The sequence below is a fragment of the Carassius carassius genome, chromosome 2, assembly GCF_963082965.1.
Source record: "Carassius carassius chromosome 2, fCarCar2.1, whole genome shotgun sequence".
Classification (NCBI taxonomy): domain Eukaryota; kingdom Metazoa; phylum Chordata; class Actinopteri; order Cypriniformes; family Cyprinidae; genus Carassius; species Carassius carassius.
The window spans coordinates 4,007,819-4,022,388 of NC_081756.1; the positions used below are offsets into that span (position 1 = coordinate 4,007,819).

The 14,570-nt window shown below is 38.9% G+C and overlaps 1 protein-coding gene across 1 annotated transcript in view; it reads left to right on the forward strand.

Moving 5' to 3' along the window:
- Positions 1 to 2,282: 2,282 nt before the first annotated feature.
- LOC132100596 (macrophage mannose receptor 1-like) overlaps positions 2,283 to 14,570 on the forward strand; it is a 124,150-nt gene continuing 111,862 nt past the window's right edge. The window contains exon 1 of the mRNA XM_059505821.1: positions 2,283 to 2,707. Within this exon, the coding sequence (XP_059361804.1) occupies positions 2,476 to 2,707 (232 nt within the window). The 5' untranslated portion in view covers positions 2,283 to 2,475. The remainder of the gene's footprint in view (positions 2,708 to 14,570) is intronic.

The window sequence follows — 14,570 nt, forward strand, 5'->3', positions numbered from 1 at the left end:
TGATACTCAGCTCAGTGAAACACACCAATTTGAAAAATGAATGGAATGCATAGTCGATATAAAAAACTGGATGACGAGTAATTTCTTACTGCTAAATTCTGAAAAAACAGAGGTGTTAATTATAGGACCTAAAATTCTGCATGTAATAACCTAGAACACTGTCTAAGACTTGATGGCTGCTCTGTCAATTCTTCATCGTCAGTTAGGAACCTAGGTGTGCTATTTGATCGCAATCTTTCCTTAGAAAGTCACATTTCTAGCATTTGTAAAACTGCATTTTTCCATCTCAAAAATATATCTAAATTACGGCCTATGCTCTCAATGTCAAATGCAGGAATGTTAATCTACGCATTTATGACCTCAAGGTTAGATTATTGTAATGCTTTATTGGGTGGTTGTTCTGCACACTTAGTAAACAAACTACAGCTAGTCCAAAATGCAGCAAGAGTTCTTACTAGAACCAGGAAGTATGACCATATTAGCCCAGTCCTGTCAACACTGCACTGGCTCCCTATCAAACATCATATAGATTATAAAATATTGCTTACTTATAAAGCCCTGAATGGTTTAGCACCTCAGTATTTGAATGAGCTCCTTTTACATTATAATCCTTTACGTCCACTACGTTCTCAAAACTCAGGCAATTTGATAATATCAAGAATATCAAAATCAACTGCGGGTGGCAGATTCATTTCCTATTTGGCGCCTAAACTCTTGAATAACCTACCTAACATTGTTGGGGAGCCATACTAATATGCTTTTAATATCCAAATCCGTTAAAGGATTTTTAGGCTGCATTAATTAGGTAAACCGGAAACAGGAACACTTCCCACACCACCCGATGTACTTGCTACATCATTAGAAGAATGGCATCTACGCTAATATTAGTCTGTTTCTCTCTTATTCTGAGGTCACCGTAGCCACTAGATCCAGTCTGTATCCAGTTCAGAGGGTCACTGCAGTCCCCTGGATCCAGTACGTATCCAGACCAGATGGTGGATCAGGACCTAGAAAGCACCTCTACATCCCTGAAAGACAGCGGAGACCAGGACAACTAGAGCCCCAGATACAGATCCCCTGTAAAGACCTTGTCTCAGACGACCACCAGGACAAGACCACAAGAAACAGATGATTCTTCTGCACAATCTGACTTTGCTGCAGCCTGAAATTGAACTGCTGATTTCGTCTGGTCAGAGGAGAACTGGCCCCCCAACTGAGCCTGGTTTCAGAAAAGTTTTTTTTTCTCCATTCTGTCACCGATGGAGTTTCGTTTCGTTTTGAGTTGGGGTCACTTCATCTACAGCGATATCATTGACTTGATTGCAAATAAACGCACAGACACTATTTAAACTGAACAGAGATGACATCACTGAATACAATGATGAACTGCCTTTAACTGTCATTTTGCATTATTGACACGCTGTTTTCCTAATGAATGTTGTTCAGTTGCTTTGATGCAATGTATTTTGCTTAAAGCGCTATATAAATAAAGGTGATTATAGGAAGAGAGCAACAGTGCATAGTGAAATTATGTGGATGTTTTCTGAGGCTATGATATCCATAATTAAAGAGTTGAGTGTAATGTTGCTGTTGTCTTTTATTTGCATGTTTTCATTTCTCTGTGTGATAGCACTCATGACACAACAGATACTGTGCTAATGGTGATGTTCACATTTTGTGAAAGTATTGTTTAGGTTGGGAAGCAGAAACATGTTGTTGGTCTCTGACAATATCAAAGAATGAAAGAAAATGGAAAACAGAAATGTAAATGTTGAGGTCGTTCCTGTGAAGCTGCTGGAAATACACTTCATTCCAGAACACACAGATTCTCCATCTCCACCACATTCAAATGAACACACTTCCACAGAATTACAGCAACAAAGTCGAAGACAGATATCAACAGCAACAGAAGGAAATACATGTGAATGAGGAAGAAGAATGAAAAGGGCTTTTGTTTTAGAGTAATAAACAAATAAAGTGACGGATGAGAGCAGATATAATCATCACATAGTTTGAAGCTGCAGACAGAAACATCAGACTCAGAAACACACTCCTCTCAAGTAAGAACAACTCACATCTTCATTCTTTATATTAGACTTTGAGTTATTAATATTTTCTTAATGATTGTGTATGGTGCATTTATGTTCCTGTTATGGAATATTAGTGAATTAGTGAATATTTGAAATGTTATCTTTATTTTTACCTATATTATTCTTCCTCAGAAATGGAGCAAATTCCATATTTCATTCTTCTTTTCATTGGTGAGTGTGTTTGTGGTTTTATTTATGGTTTCTAGTTTCATTAGGTTTGATCCTGTTCTGAAAAGCATTAAAGCAGCGTCTCTCTTTCACAGCTCTCTGCTCCGTATCTGAATGTGTTCAGCGTCAGTATCACTTTATAAATGAGAAGAAGACCTGGACTGAAGCTCAGAGATACTGCAGAGAGAATTACACAGATCTGGCCACAGCTGACAACATGAACGACATGAAGGAGCTGATGAAGAGTGTGATTGATGAACGTTTCTGGATTGGGCTGCAGAAGACGGGTCGTGATCAATGGCATTGGACTTCAGGTGAACCTGTTATCTATCTGAATTGGGCGACTGGACAACCAGAAAATAACAATTGTTCTATGATGAGAAATGGAGAATGGCATGTTGTGGGATGTGATAAGTCCCTGACTTTCATCTGCAGTTCATCCAATAACAGTGAGTGCATCTCCCTTCATTGACAACAAACATTAATTTATAAAAATATGCACCATATTCAGGTTTTCAGCCTTACTCCTGGAGACCCACTGTCCTGTAAAGTTTATATCCAGTCCAATTATATATATTAGTGTAGAATCCAACATTTTGAATGGACTGTTTACCAATATATGCATCCACTGCTGCGCCTGTTCACATCCAAACTCTAAAGCAGCGTAATAATAATGAACAGACTGATTCATGAATCTATTTTCATGTGTTTTCTGAAAGCGAACACAAGACTTATCTTAATCAATCAGATGAAAAACTGGAGAAACGCTCAGACTTACTGCAGACAGAATCACATTGATCTTGTCACTGTGAGAAACCAGGATGAGAATGAGAAGATTGAGAAGATCATGAATGACAGTCTGATATCTGAAACTTGGATCGGTCTGTTCAGAGACTCATGGCAGTGGTCGGATCAGAGTAAATCTTCATTCAGATACTGGATGTCTGGTCAACCTGATAATTTTGGAGGTGATGAAAACTGTACAACTGTTGAACAGAGCGCACATGGTCAATGGAATGACATCTCTTGCACCAATCATTTTCTTTCATATGACCGCCTATTTCCTTTTGTGTGTCATGAAGGTGAGTAGATCCCCACAAAACACACACAATACATCATCTCCTCCAGATCTCTTAAAGTTCCCGCTACATGTCTGACATGACAAATTCATCCACAGTGTTTGTTCTGATGTTGTTTTTGATCAGTCTCTCTCTAGTTTCTGCTTGTGCTCTGTTTGGTTTCCAGATAAACTGATTGTGATCAGAGAGAATCTGACGTGGTCTGAAGCTCTGAGATACTGCAGACAGAATCATGTGGATCTGGTCTCGGTTCATTCACAAGAGATGCAGCGTGAGGTGATGAACGTGGTTAAACGAGCGTCTACCGCGGAGCTGTGGTTGGGTTTACACAACTACTGCATCATGAACATGTGGCTCTGGTTGAGTGGAGAGACCGTGTGCTATCAGAACTGGGCTCCAGGGAACGGAACCAAACCGGAAAACTGTAAACTCGAGAAAAGAAAAGGAGCAGTTCAGTCTGAAGGAGATCAGCGCTGGATCAGCCGTCCTGAAACTGACAAACTCAACTTCATCTGCAGCAGATATTAAGAGTGAAGGACATGTAAATTGTTTGTGTGTTTTCTTGTTCAATCTTTTTACACTTCTTCTGTGTGAATCTGATTATTTGCTTTTAAAAGTGTCAAAGTCTTGCTTAAGACTGAAAAGAATTATAATGACATAATATGATATTATCAAAGTTTTATGACATCAATGTTTAATATTCTTTAATTGTGTAAAACCCTAAGACGATATATGTGTGTTTTAAGAATCTATCTGTATATTAGAGATGCCTGTTAATTGTGTTTCTTGGAGCAGCAGCTCTATATTCTTTGTTTCTCAGCAGAATGAAATCTGTTTAGTAATTGAAAAGCAGAAGTAAAGGTTGGGTATATAATATATTGTGTTTGATCCAAACAGGAAAGATAAAAACCATGACATAAACACATGATAACACAAGATCAGCTCAAATAAAATCATACAGCCAGTATTCTCGTCGTCTCACTATTTCCTGATTTATTCTAGATGTAAGAGTTCATTGAAAATTATATATAAGTAACATGTAATCCTCACTTTTGAATGTTGATTTATTAGGTTGATATTTAAGATATATCGTCACTTATAAAACATGCACATTTCAGCTTCCTATGGCTTCGTCAGTCACATGTTACGATGGTAAGCGAGGTAGAAAGTCTTCCCAGCTCTACAGCGCCCCGCAATGTTCCAATGTAAATCTGTGGTAAAGAATGGAACTGCAGTGTCCTGCTTTGTTTATTGGACCAGACGATTTCACAAGAAAATGTATTGGTCTTTTTATACTAAAAACTTGAAGGAATTGGTATTGAGAATCATTTGTTTCTAACGCAGAAGTCATTTGGATTGCTTACCCTTCAGTTTGAATATTTTATAGTATTTTATGTCTTAATGGTTATCTTTATGGATTGCTGAATTTCTTGTCTGTACAACAAATTTACCTTCGGGTGCTAATAAAGATACAGTACATTGAACCTTGAAGTTAGGCAAGGGCAAGGCAAGGCAAGTTTATTTATATAGCACATTTCGTACACAATGGTAATTCAAAGTGCTTTACATTAAAAAAAAAGTAAAATAACAATGAAGAAAAATAATAACAAGAATAAAACAAGCAATTTTAAAACTTTTAAAATTATTACTTATTTAAAATGAATTTAAAACAGAAAATTATTTTACATAAAATAAAATAAAAAAACTGTAAAAATATAGTGCAATCAGTTCGGACATTGGACAGTGCTCATTCAATAAATGCACAGCTAAACAGATGAGTTTTGAGTCTAGATTTAAATGTGGCTAGTGTTTTAGCACATCTGATCACTTCTGGAAGCTGATGGGCGGCATAGTAACTAAAGGCAGACTTCCCTTGTTTTGTGTGAACCCTTGGTATTTCTAACTGACTCGATCCTAATGATCTGAGTGGTCTGTTAGGCTTATATTCAGTGAACATATCTGAAAAAAAGTTAGACAATTTTGGTTTTGTGTTGTATTGAGAACAAAATATATATCATATTTGTGTTAATTCTGTACATCTTGGACAATTGAAATGAAGACCAGACACTTAATGGAGGTCTTGCCTTACTATTTCAGAAGAGATGTCCATCCTGGAGATTACTTTACAAATCACCTGCCTCTAAGAGATGTGGGGATCTTCAGTGGAGATTATGGCATTGTACTGAAGCCTCAAACTCTTTTACTTCAAAGCATAATGACACAGTTTTACCGGTATGTCCTTTTCGTAATGCAATTGTGTTGTGAGTGTTTTAAACTCAGCTTAGCGATTAATTTTTAAATCTCATAAGTGCAAAACTACTGGTGAGAATATAAGTGGGCTATGGTGACCATATTCAAGTCTTTAGCGCAGTCTTGAGTATTTAATGAATATATAATATTCCTTGGAAAGAAAAAAGGGGTCCAGGGTGCTCAAAGAGTTAAAAAAAAAGGGTTTTGTTGAAGGTGCTCTTTGGGGTCGGGAATTCAGTAAAAATGTAGTAGAAGGAAATCCAAGGCACTCTTCTTTAGAAAATTATAAAAAGCCTTTATTGGACTGGCTATTTAATGTTAGAAAATAAATGACAATGGGGAAAAACAACCCACGCGTAGCGGCACAAACAGCCTTCTTCAGGGTATGTAACATGAAATAGCCAGTCCAATAAATGCTTTTTATAATTTTCTAAAGAAGAGTGCCTTGGATTTCCTTCTACTACATATAATATTCCTTATTTTGAACTGAGATGATTTTTGGAGGGGCATTGGAGACTGTAAATAATCAGGGAATATTGTCTTTAATTGTTAATGATTCTTTTTGTACTGTTTGTAAATTAAAATGTGTTTTTCTCTCTTTCTCAAACAAAGGATTTTTAAAGGCTCTTAGTAACCAGTTTCACCATGTCTTCACTAATTAACTCAACACTCATCAATCAGCTCATTACTCATCACTAGATAACAAGTTTCAGCAGGCATTAAAGTAACTGTTTAACAGTGATATTATTTCAAATATTGCACTAAGCAATATTTAAAGGGGTCATATGATGCAATCTAAATGTTTCCTTTCTCTTTGGAGTGTTACAAGCTCTTGGTGCATAAAGAAGTTGCAAAGACTAAAGTCTCAAATCCAAAGAGATATTCTTTATCAAAGTTAAGATTTATCCAAACCCTCCTAAAACACCTCGTTTAAACGCCCCACATCTCTACCTCACTATGAGAAAATATTTGCGTAATGCCACCCCAATGTTCATGCAAAGAAAGAAGACGTGGTTTCAATAACACAGTTAGTGTTGAAGCAGTCATGTCAGAGAGATGTGTGTGGATCTAGGAGAAAGAAAAAACACTTTATTTGGGGGCGGGGATTGTGGGCTAGGTACCGTGACCGGAGGATTAATGGGTGAATGAAAAACGGGCTTTAATTTAGAAACACCGGATTAATTCTCCTGTACGCCGGAGGGAGTTTGAGGCGGACTGCCACAAGACTAATAATTTTGGTGACAGTAAATGGGCCAATAAATTTGGGCACAAGCTTATTACTAACGGATCAGAGAGGAATATTCTTGGATGAAAGCCACACTTTTTGACCTGCGATGTAGACATGAGGTTTTGACCAGTGGCGATCAGCCTGAACCTTGGTGCGCGCCCCCACCCAGAGCAGGATCAAACCGGACCCTGGTCCAGGTGCGTCGGCACCTCTGGATAAATGCGTGGTCAGAGGAGACCGCGACTTCGGATTCCAATTCTGGAAAAAGTGGCTGGTACCCTAAACTACACTGAAAAGGTGATGGCCCATAGCTGAAACTGGTAATGAGTTATGTGCGTACTCAAACCATGAGAGCTGCTGGCTCCAAGAGGAGGGGTTCTGAGAAACCAAACATTGCAACACTCGTTCTAGACCTTGGTTGGCCCTCTCCGTCTGACCATTACTCTGAGGATGAAATACAGAGGAAAGATTAACAGTCGCCCCCAGTAATTTACAAAATTCTCTCCAAAATTTGGAAACAAACTGAGGCCCCCTGTCAGAGACCACGGCCATCGGGAGGCCATGTAAGCGATAAACATGATCTATGACAGCAAGGTAATTTAGGCAGGGGAATGAAATGAGTTGCCTTCGAGAACCGGTTCACCACGGTCAAAACCACCATGTTTCCCTGTGAAGGAGGGAGACCTGACACGAAATCTAGCGAAATGTGGGACCAGGGTCTCGAAGGAACGAACAGCGGCTGAAGGAGTCCAGCACGGGGTCAATTGGAAGACTTCGAAACAGCACAGACAGAGCAAGCCAAAACAAAAAGACGAATGTCACGAACCATGGCTGGCAACCAAAACCACTGTTTAACAAGAAACATGGTACGATTATCCCCAGGATGGCAAGCTACCTTGGAATAATGACCCCATCGAATGACTTTGGACCTTAAAGCCTCTGGCACAAACAACCGACCCGGTGGGCATCTGGGCGGGGCGTTCCCCCTTGCGAGGCAATGCGAACCTTCGACACGATGTCCCATGTGACTGCAGAAATAAAAACTTTCTGCGGTACAATTGGTTCGGAAAAAGATGGGCGATCCGAAACATCAAAAATATGGGATAACACGTCCGGTTTGATGTTTTTAGAACCTGGACGATAAGAAATAGAAAAATCAAAACGACGAAAAAAAGAGCACCCTGAGCCTGCCTAGAGTTGAATTTTTTGGCGGACTTGATGTATTCAAGATTTTTGTGATCGGTCCAAACAATAAAAGGAACCCCCGAACCTTCGAACCAATGACGCCACTCTTACAAAGCGAGCTTGACTGCCAACAGCTCTCGGTTACCAATGTCAAAATTACGCTCGGCGGGGGACAAACGTTGAGAAAAATATGCACAAGGATGCACCTTACAGTCTGTGAGGGAATGCTGGGATAGCCCCAACCCCCACCTCTGACACGTCAACATCCACCACAAACTGCCGGGAAGGATCAGGGGCAATGAGAATGGGAGCTGAAATGAAGCAGCTCTTTAGTTTGGCAAATGCAGCTTCTGCTGCACTAGACCACCTGAAGGCAGTCTTGATGGAGGTTAAGGAAGTCAAAGGGGCGGCTAGCAGGCTGAAATTGAGAATAAACCGCCTGTAGAAATTGGCAAAGCCCAGAAACCTCTGCAGGACCTTACGAGAATCTGGGGTTGGCCAATTCACCACAGCCTGAATCTTGACGGTATCCATGTGCACCCCCTCGGCCGAGACAATGTATTCCAAAAAAGGAACCGACTGTGCATGGAAAACGCATTTCTCCGCCTTGACAAAAAGCCCATTCTCGAACAGCCTCTGAAGCACTTGCCTGACATGTTGAACATGTTCCTGGAGAGAATGAAAAAATATCAGTATGTCATCCAGGTAGACATAAATGAACTGATGTACCATATCTCTTGACACATCGTTGACGACTGCTTGGAATACCGCAGAGGTGTTACAATGGCTAAAAGGAAGAACAAGATATTCAAAGTGCCCCCTATGCGAACAAAATGATAAGCGTTATGGAGATCCAATTTCGTGAAAAATTACGCCCCCTGCAGATGCTCGAAAGCCTGGAAGACTTTTGTAGAAGTTGAAGTATCAACTCAAGCTTTTTACTCAAGTAAAAGTGTAAAAGTACTGGTTTAAAAAACTACTTAAAGTATAAAAGTAAAAGTAATGTAAGGGGAAAAAAATGCCATTGAGAACAAAAGCTTAGGCCGCCTCACAGGGGTAACAAGTTACAAAGTTGGTATAGCCTACTTATCACAACATTGTCAATCGCGTCGTCAATCGCAAACGATAATTTATTAAAATGTATCGCTACCGAACTACCTACAGTAGCTTAATTTGTGGAGGATGAAGAGAAAGCACCCATTTGGTAAATGAGCCAGTGAGAAATAATAACTTTTAAGTAGGGTCCAGTGCCTTTTCGATACTTTTAAAATGGTACCGACGCCTAAACGGTGCCTGAACCGATACTTAAAAAAAAGGAACCACAAAAAAACTATGGATAACATTAAAGAACATTACAAATATTTAATGGATACTCTCATTTTCTTGGATGCTCTCATTTCTCAAGTTGTGCTTCCCTTACTCTAAGGCTAATAAATGTATTTCACAATCTGGGTCATTTTTTAATACAAAACCACACATAATTTTTCTACTGTATCTCTGTCACTCACTCTGATATTTAGTTAAGATGAGTGCTGTCTGTCAAGGTCTTTAATCAGTTATGTGAATTAATGTATGCTCATTCTTTATAAAGTAGCAACAATGTCGTTTTTAAAATACAGTACTGTGCAAAAGTCTTAGATACATTAGTATTTTCGCCCCAAAAAAGGGTTTTAAGCCAGTTATTTATATCTTTTGCTGTAGTGTGTCAGTAGGAAATATCAGTTTGCCATTAATTTTAATAATAATCTGGTGCGATTCTGAATGCACATGCAGTCTGACAACAGCAAAATTAATGTTTGAAAATGTAAACTGATATTTTATACTGACACACTACAGCAAAATATAGCCTGAAATGATGACGGTTGAAGAGAAATATAGAGGGAGCATTTAGCCAAAAATGAGCGACACAACTGGGGCTCCCCGGAATAAAAGGCTGGTGGTGGTAGACGAGGCTCAGGAGAACGAATGCTTTGATCCACGGCGGCTGGTGGATTGGACGCAGGTGGTTGCTGAGAAGAAACGGTCTCTAACTTGAAGCGCTGAAACTGAATGGTAAGTTCCGAAACCTGAGCAACCAGGGCTTGGACAGCACGACCCGTGGCCATCATCTGATCCTCCTGGAATTCCATGCGAGAGTTACTACTGGTTAAAAAGACTCGTAATTCTGCCGAGCTCGATGGATCCATCTTGGTTGGTTCGTTCTGACACAATGATCGAGTCACGAGATCCAAGTGCGAGGTAAAAATGGTTTATTTGTAGCTCTGACAGTCAGCAATGAGAAGGTAGGAAGACGATGGGATAACCCTGGATGAATCACGTCCAGACCACTCAAGCAGCAGTAACTCAAACCCAGCGCAGGAATCCTAGGCGGGCGAGAAATAAGGTCCACAGAATCCCAACTGGAGGGACAGGAGCACAACTAGACAAGAAAGTCAGACGAGAATCAACGAACCAACAACACGAACAGGATGACAGCCAAACTTAAAGGTAGCTCATTACCACAGCTGCTTGCTGCTAGTTAACAGACTCACATAATCAGACAGAGACGCAAGATGAACGCACTGACCCATGCACCGTGACAGTAGGACTGTAAACATTGGAGGTGGAGCGGTGGAGAAACTGAAGAAGCGGGAAGGCCTGGAATCAGACGTAGAGTTTGCTTTGGTTTTGCTTTGTTTCACACAACTGTTCTGTGTAGGTTTTTGCTTGAATATGTTTCTGTCATCTTCGCTTGTTTGTTCATTTGCAATCTTATTATTGTTCACTTCAGTTATGATAAAGACATTAATTTCCACTCCTTTGACCTGAATTACCATAGTAACACACATCGCTTTCACTTATTGATGACATCATTCCCTCGACCAGCAAGCATAGCAGATTCCACCATCATCACTGCCGGGGTTGTGTATAAACATGTGGGGCCGAGTTATCGAAATAGGGACAATATTCTGTTGTATGGGTGTGTTTGTTCTGGTGCAAAATTTGCTTAGTGCACCTTTAAGTAGGTCCTCACAAAACACACACACACACACACACACTACATGTAAACATCGGATTTGTGTCATATGTATATATATATATATATATATATAATTCTGTGTCATATAAAAGTATATATAATTGTTAAAAATATTTTACAAATTTAATAAAACTATGGCAGCCAAATAAATGGCCTTATGACTCACAATATTCATATATAAGTCACGTGAAGCCAGTACTAGAGAGCTAATTTCATAATTATATACTAAAATCTATTTGTCACAGTACTTAGATCCTTTGTACTTTAGGTTGTTTCAAACATGAGCTAAAATCTCCTCTAACTGTATAAGCTCACATTTATTTCATAACATACTACATATTTAGCAAAATTTAGTATGTATGCTCAATGTTCACATTTCCAGATAATATTTTAATAATATTCATTAATACAATGATTCTTTAAGAGTTTATATTGAATTCAGGAAAGATACTGATTAGTTAAATTAAGTGAGTTAAATTAATGTGACTCCGAAGCAGCAATGAAGGAGCTTAAGCTCAGATGTTAAACTCAATTAAACTCAGTGCTGGCATCACTCACAGCAGTCACAGTTACAAGACAGAGAGTGAATGAAATATGACTAGAATAATAACACTCATTTTTTGTGTTTCACTTCAGAGATGTAAATATTGTCCAGCCTGAATGTCTGAGTGTGATGTGGAGATGAGGATGTGTTTACATGCAAACATATTTGTGTTCATAAACAACCAAAATAAAAAAACACAATAACAGCAGGAGAATGATATTATAAACGAACCTCAGGAGAATATATACACAATGAGTCTTCATCTCATCTCTTTTGCTGATGTCTGCTGTGGTCTCATCTTCATCACAAGGGGTCTGAGCTCTCAGTAGAGGGGAGAAAAAACATAAAAAGGGATGAATCTCTTCTACTTCTTCTTCTTCTTCCTCCTCCTCCTCTTTGTCTTTTTCTTTTTCCTCTCTCCATACAAAATATTTCTGAATACTCACATTTATTCCTTCCTCCCACACTCTGGAGCCTCAAACGGAGGGGTGTTAAAGGCTCTCAGTAACCAGTATCTCCTGTCTTCACTAGTTAACTGTGATTATCATCAGTCGGCTCATTAGTGGAGTTGTTTGTATCAGCACCAGATTAAAAAAAAGTGTTTCAAAAGAAAAATAAAAAAATTATTTTTCTAATTGTTATGCTGCTCATCTATAACATTAAATCAGCTTTTTAGTTGTGAGCATTAAAACATAAAAAAAAAATTGATAATGTGTAATTTTGTTGATTAAGGTCCATATTTACATTTAATACTGACTGATCACAAACAACAATATGCAAATTAGGGAAAGTGATGCACAAGTACACAAATATAGAGGAAATGATATATGAAAAAGGTGTTTTCGAGTAATAAACAAATGAAGTGACGTGCTGAATGACGGATGAGAGCAGATATAATCATCATATGAGTTGAATTTGCTGACAGAAACATCAGACTCAGAACAGAAAACACGACCTCTAAAGTAAGAACAACTCACATCTTCATTCTTCAAATATAATTAGACTTTAAATAAAATAAAATAAAATTAAATTTATGCATTTAGCAGACACTTTTATCCAAAGCAACTTACAGTGCATTCAGGCTATCAATTTTAACCTATCATGTGTTCCCGGGGAATAGAACCCCCAACCTTGCGCTTGATAGCACAATGCTCTACCAACTGAGCTACAGGAACACTTTAAGGTGTTAATATTACCTAAATTGTTGTGAATCCTATTACACTCCTAAGATGCTTTTTTTTCAATAATGTTTCACTTTAAGATGAAAATGAGAGTATCTGAGTTTTTCAATGTGTTTCTTCTTCAGAAATGGAGCAAACTCTGTATTTCATTCTTCTTCTCGTTGGCGAGTGTTTGTGGTTTTATTTATGGTTTCTAGCAGTGGCGTAGCCACGAGGGGTCCTGGGTGGGCCTTGGCCCCCTCATTTACATATCCGGCCCCCTCAGATTTCCGATTGCTTAAAATAAAATAAGTAAAAGAAAATGTTGATTTGTCAGTCTGATTGATAGATTGACCAATCAAAATGCTGCACTGTGAAATGCGGCTGTTTTCAAACTTGATTTGATTAGCCTATGTCACGTGTTGTGCGTAACTGACGCCGTCATCTTCGCTTGAGAGTTCATGAATATTCAGTGACAATGGCAGCTGCCGCGCAAAGTACAATATTACGCTTTTTCAAAAAAGCTCTGCGACAGCGAGTGAAGTGGCACCCGAGGCTTCTCAGGACACAGAAACGCCTATTTCATCACAGGAGTGTAGCGAAGACTTCCACGACACAGATCAGATGCCCGATGATTTTTGTCTGCAATTGATGAACCGCATACACAACCAGTGATGACAGCATTTACTTACACTGAGTTTGCCAGAAAGAATCATTGCTTTTCCCCAAAATGGTACAATGAGTTCACATAGCTTGATTACAGTTCAATAATAATCGCCCCTTTACTCCGCCTTGTCATGTGAAAGGTAATACAATGGTTTGAATTATAGCCGCTTAGCTATGTTGTATGCTTTTATGCTGCTGAAACAGTGAAGTAAAAATGCTGTGATTTTATGCGGTATATATATTTGCTTATGCTGTATATATTCTGCTGTTTTTCGAACGTAAATTGGTGGATTTTCTGGACTGAGTATGATGACATCATTTAATAATTGCCCTTGTAGATTCTACGACGTAAGGTTAGACTCATGTAAAAGGTAATAATCACCGAGCTATGTTGTGGGCTGTTATGACTGTTCTGCTGAAATGGTGAAGTAAATATGCTGTTTTAAATGTGAACAGGTGTCAAGCTGTTTTTATTTATAGGTGTTAAGAGAGATGGTGTATATATTTGTATGTGTATGTGTGTGTATGTGTGTGTGTATAATGAGTTGCCCCCTCATTTTAAGATGGGACCCCCCAAAATTTGAATTCTGGCTACGCCCCTGGTTTCTAGTTTCATTAGGTTTGATCCTGTTCTGAAAAGCATTAAAGCAGCGTCTCTCTTTCACAGCTCTCTGCTCCGTATCTGAATGTGTTCAGCGTCAGTATCACTTTATAAATGAGAAGAAGACCTGGACTGAAGCTCAGAGTTACTGCAGAGAGAATTACACAGATCTGGCCACAGCTGACAACATGAACGACATGAACGAGCTGATGAAGAGTGTGATTTGGTGGAAGTGTTCGGTTTGTCTGGATTGGGCTCCAGAAGACAAGTCGTGATCAATGGCAGTGGTCTTCAGGTGAACCTGTTATCTATCTGAACTGGGGATATAAACAACCTGATGGCAGAGATGAGTGCTCTGGGATGTTAAATGGAGAATGGGAGGATTTGGGATGTAGTGATAACTGGCAATTCATCTGCAACAACAGTGAGTGCAGCTATTTCAAATGAATTTATGGAAATTCTTCATATAAAATACTTCATGTTAGATCTTTAATATAATCATGAAACTATACTTAATATTCAATAAATCACCGGCTGAAGAGTTTCTGATGTTTCCACCGCTGATCCTGTTCACATCCAA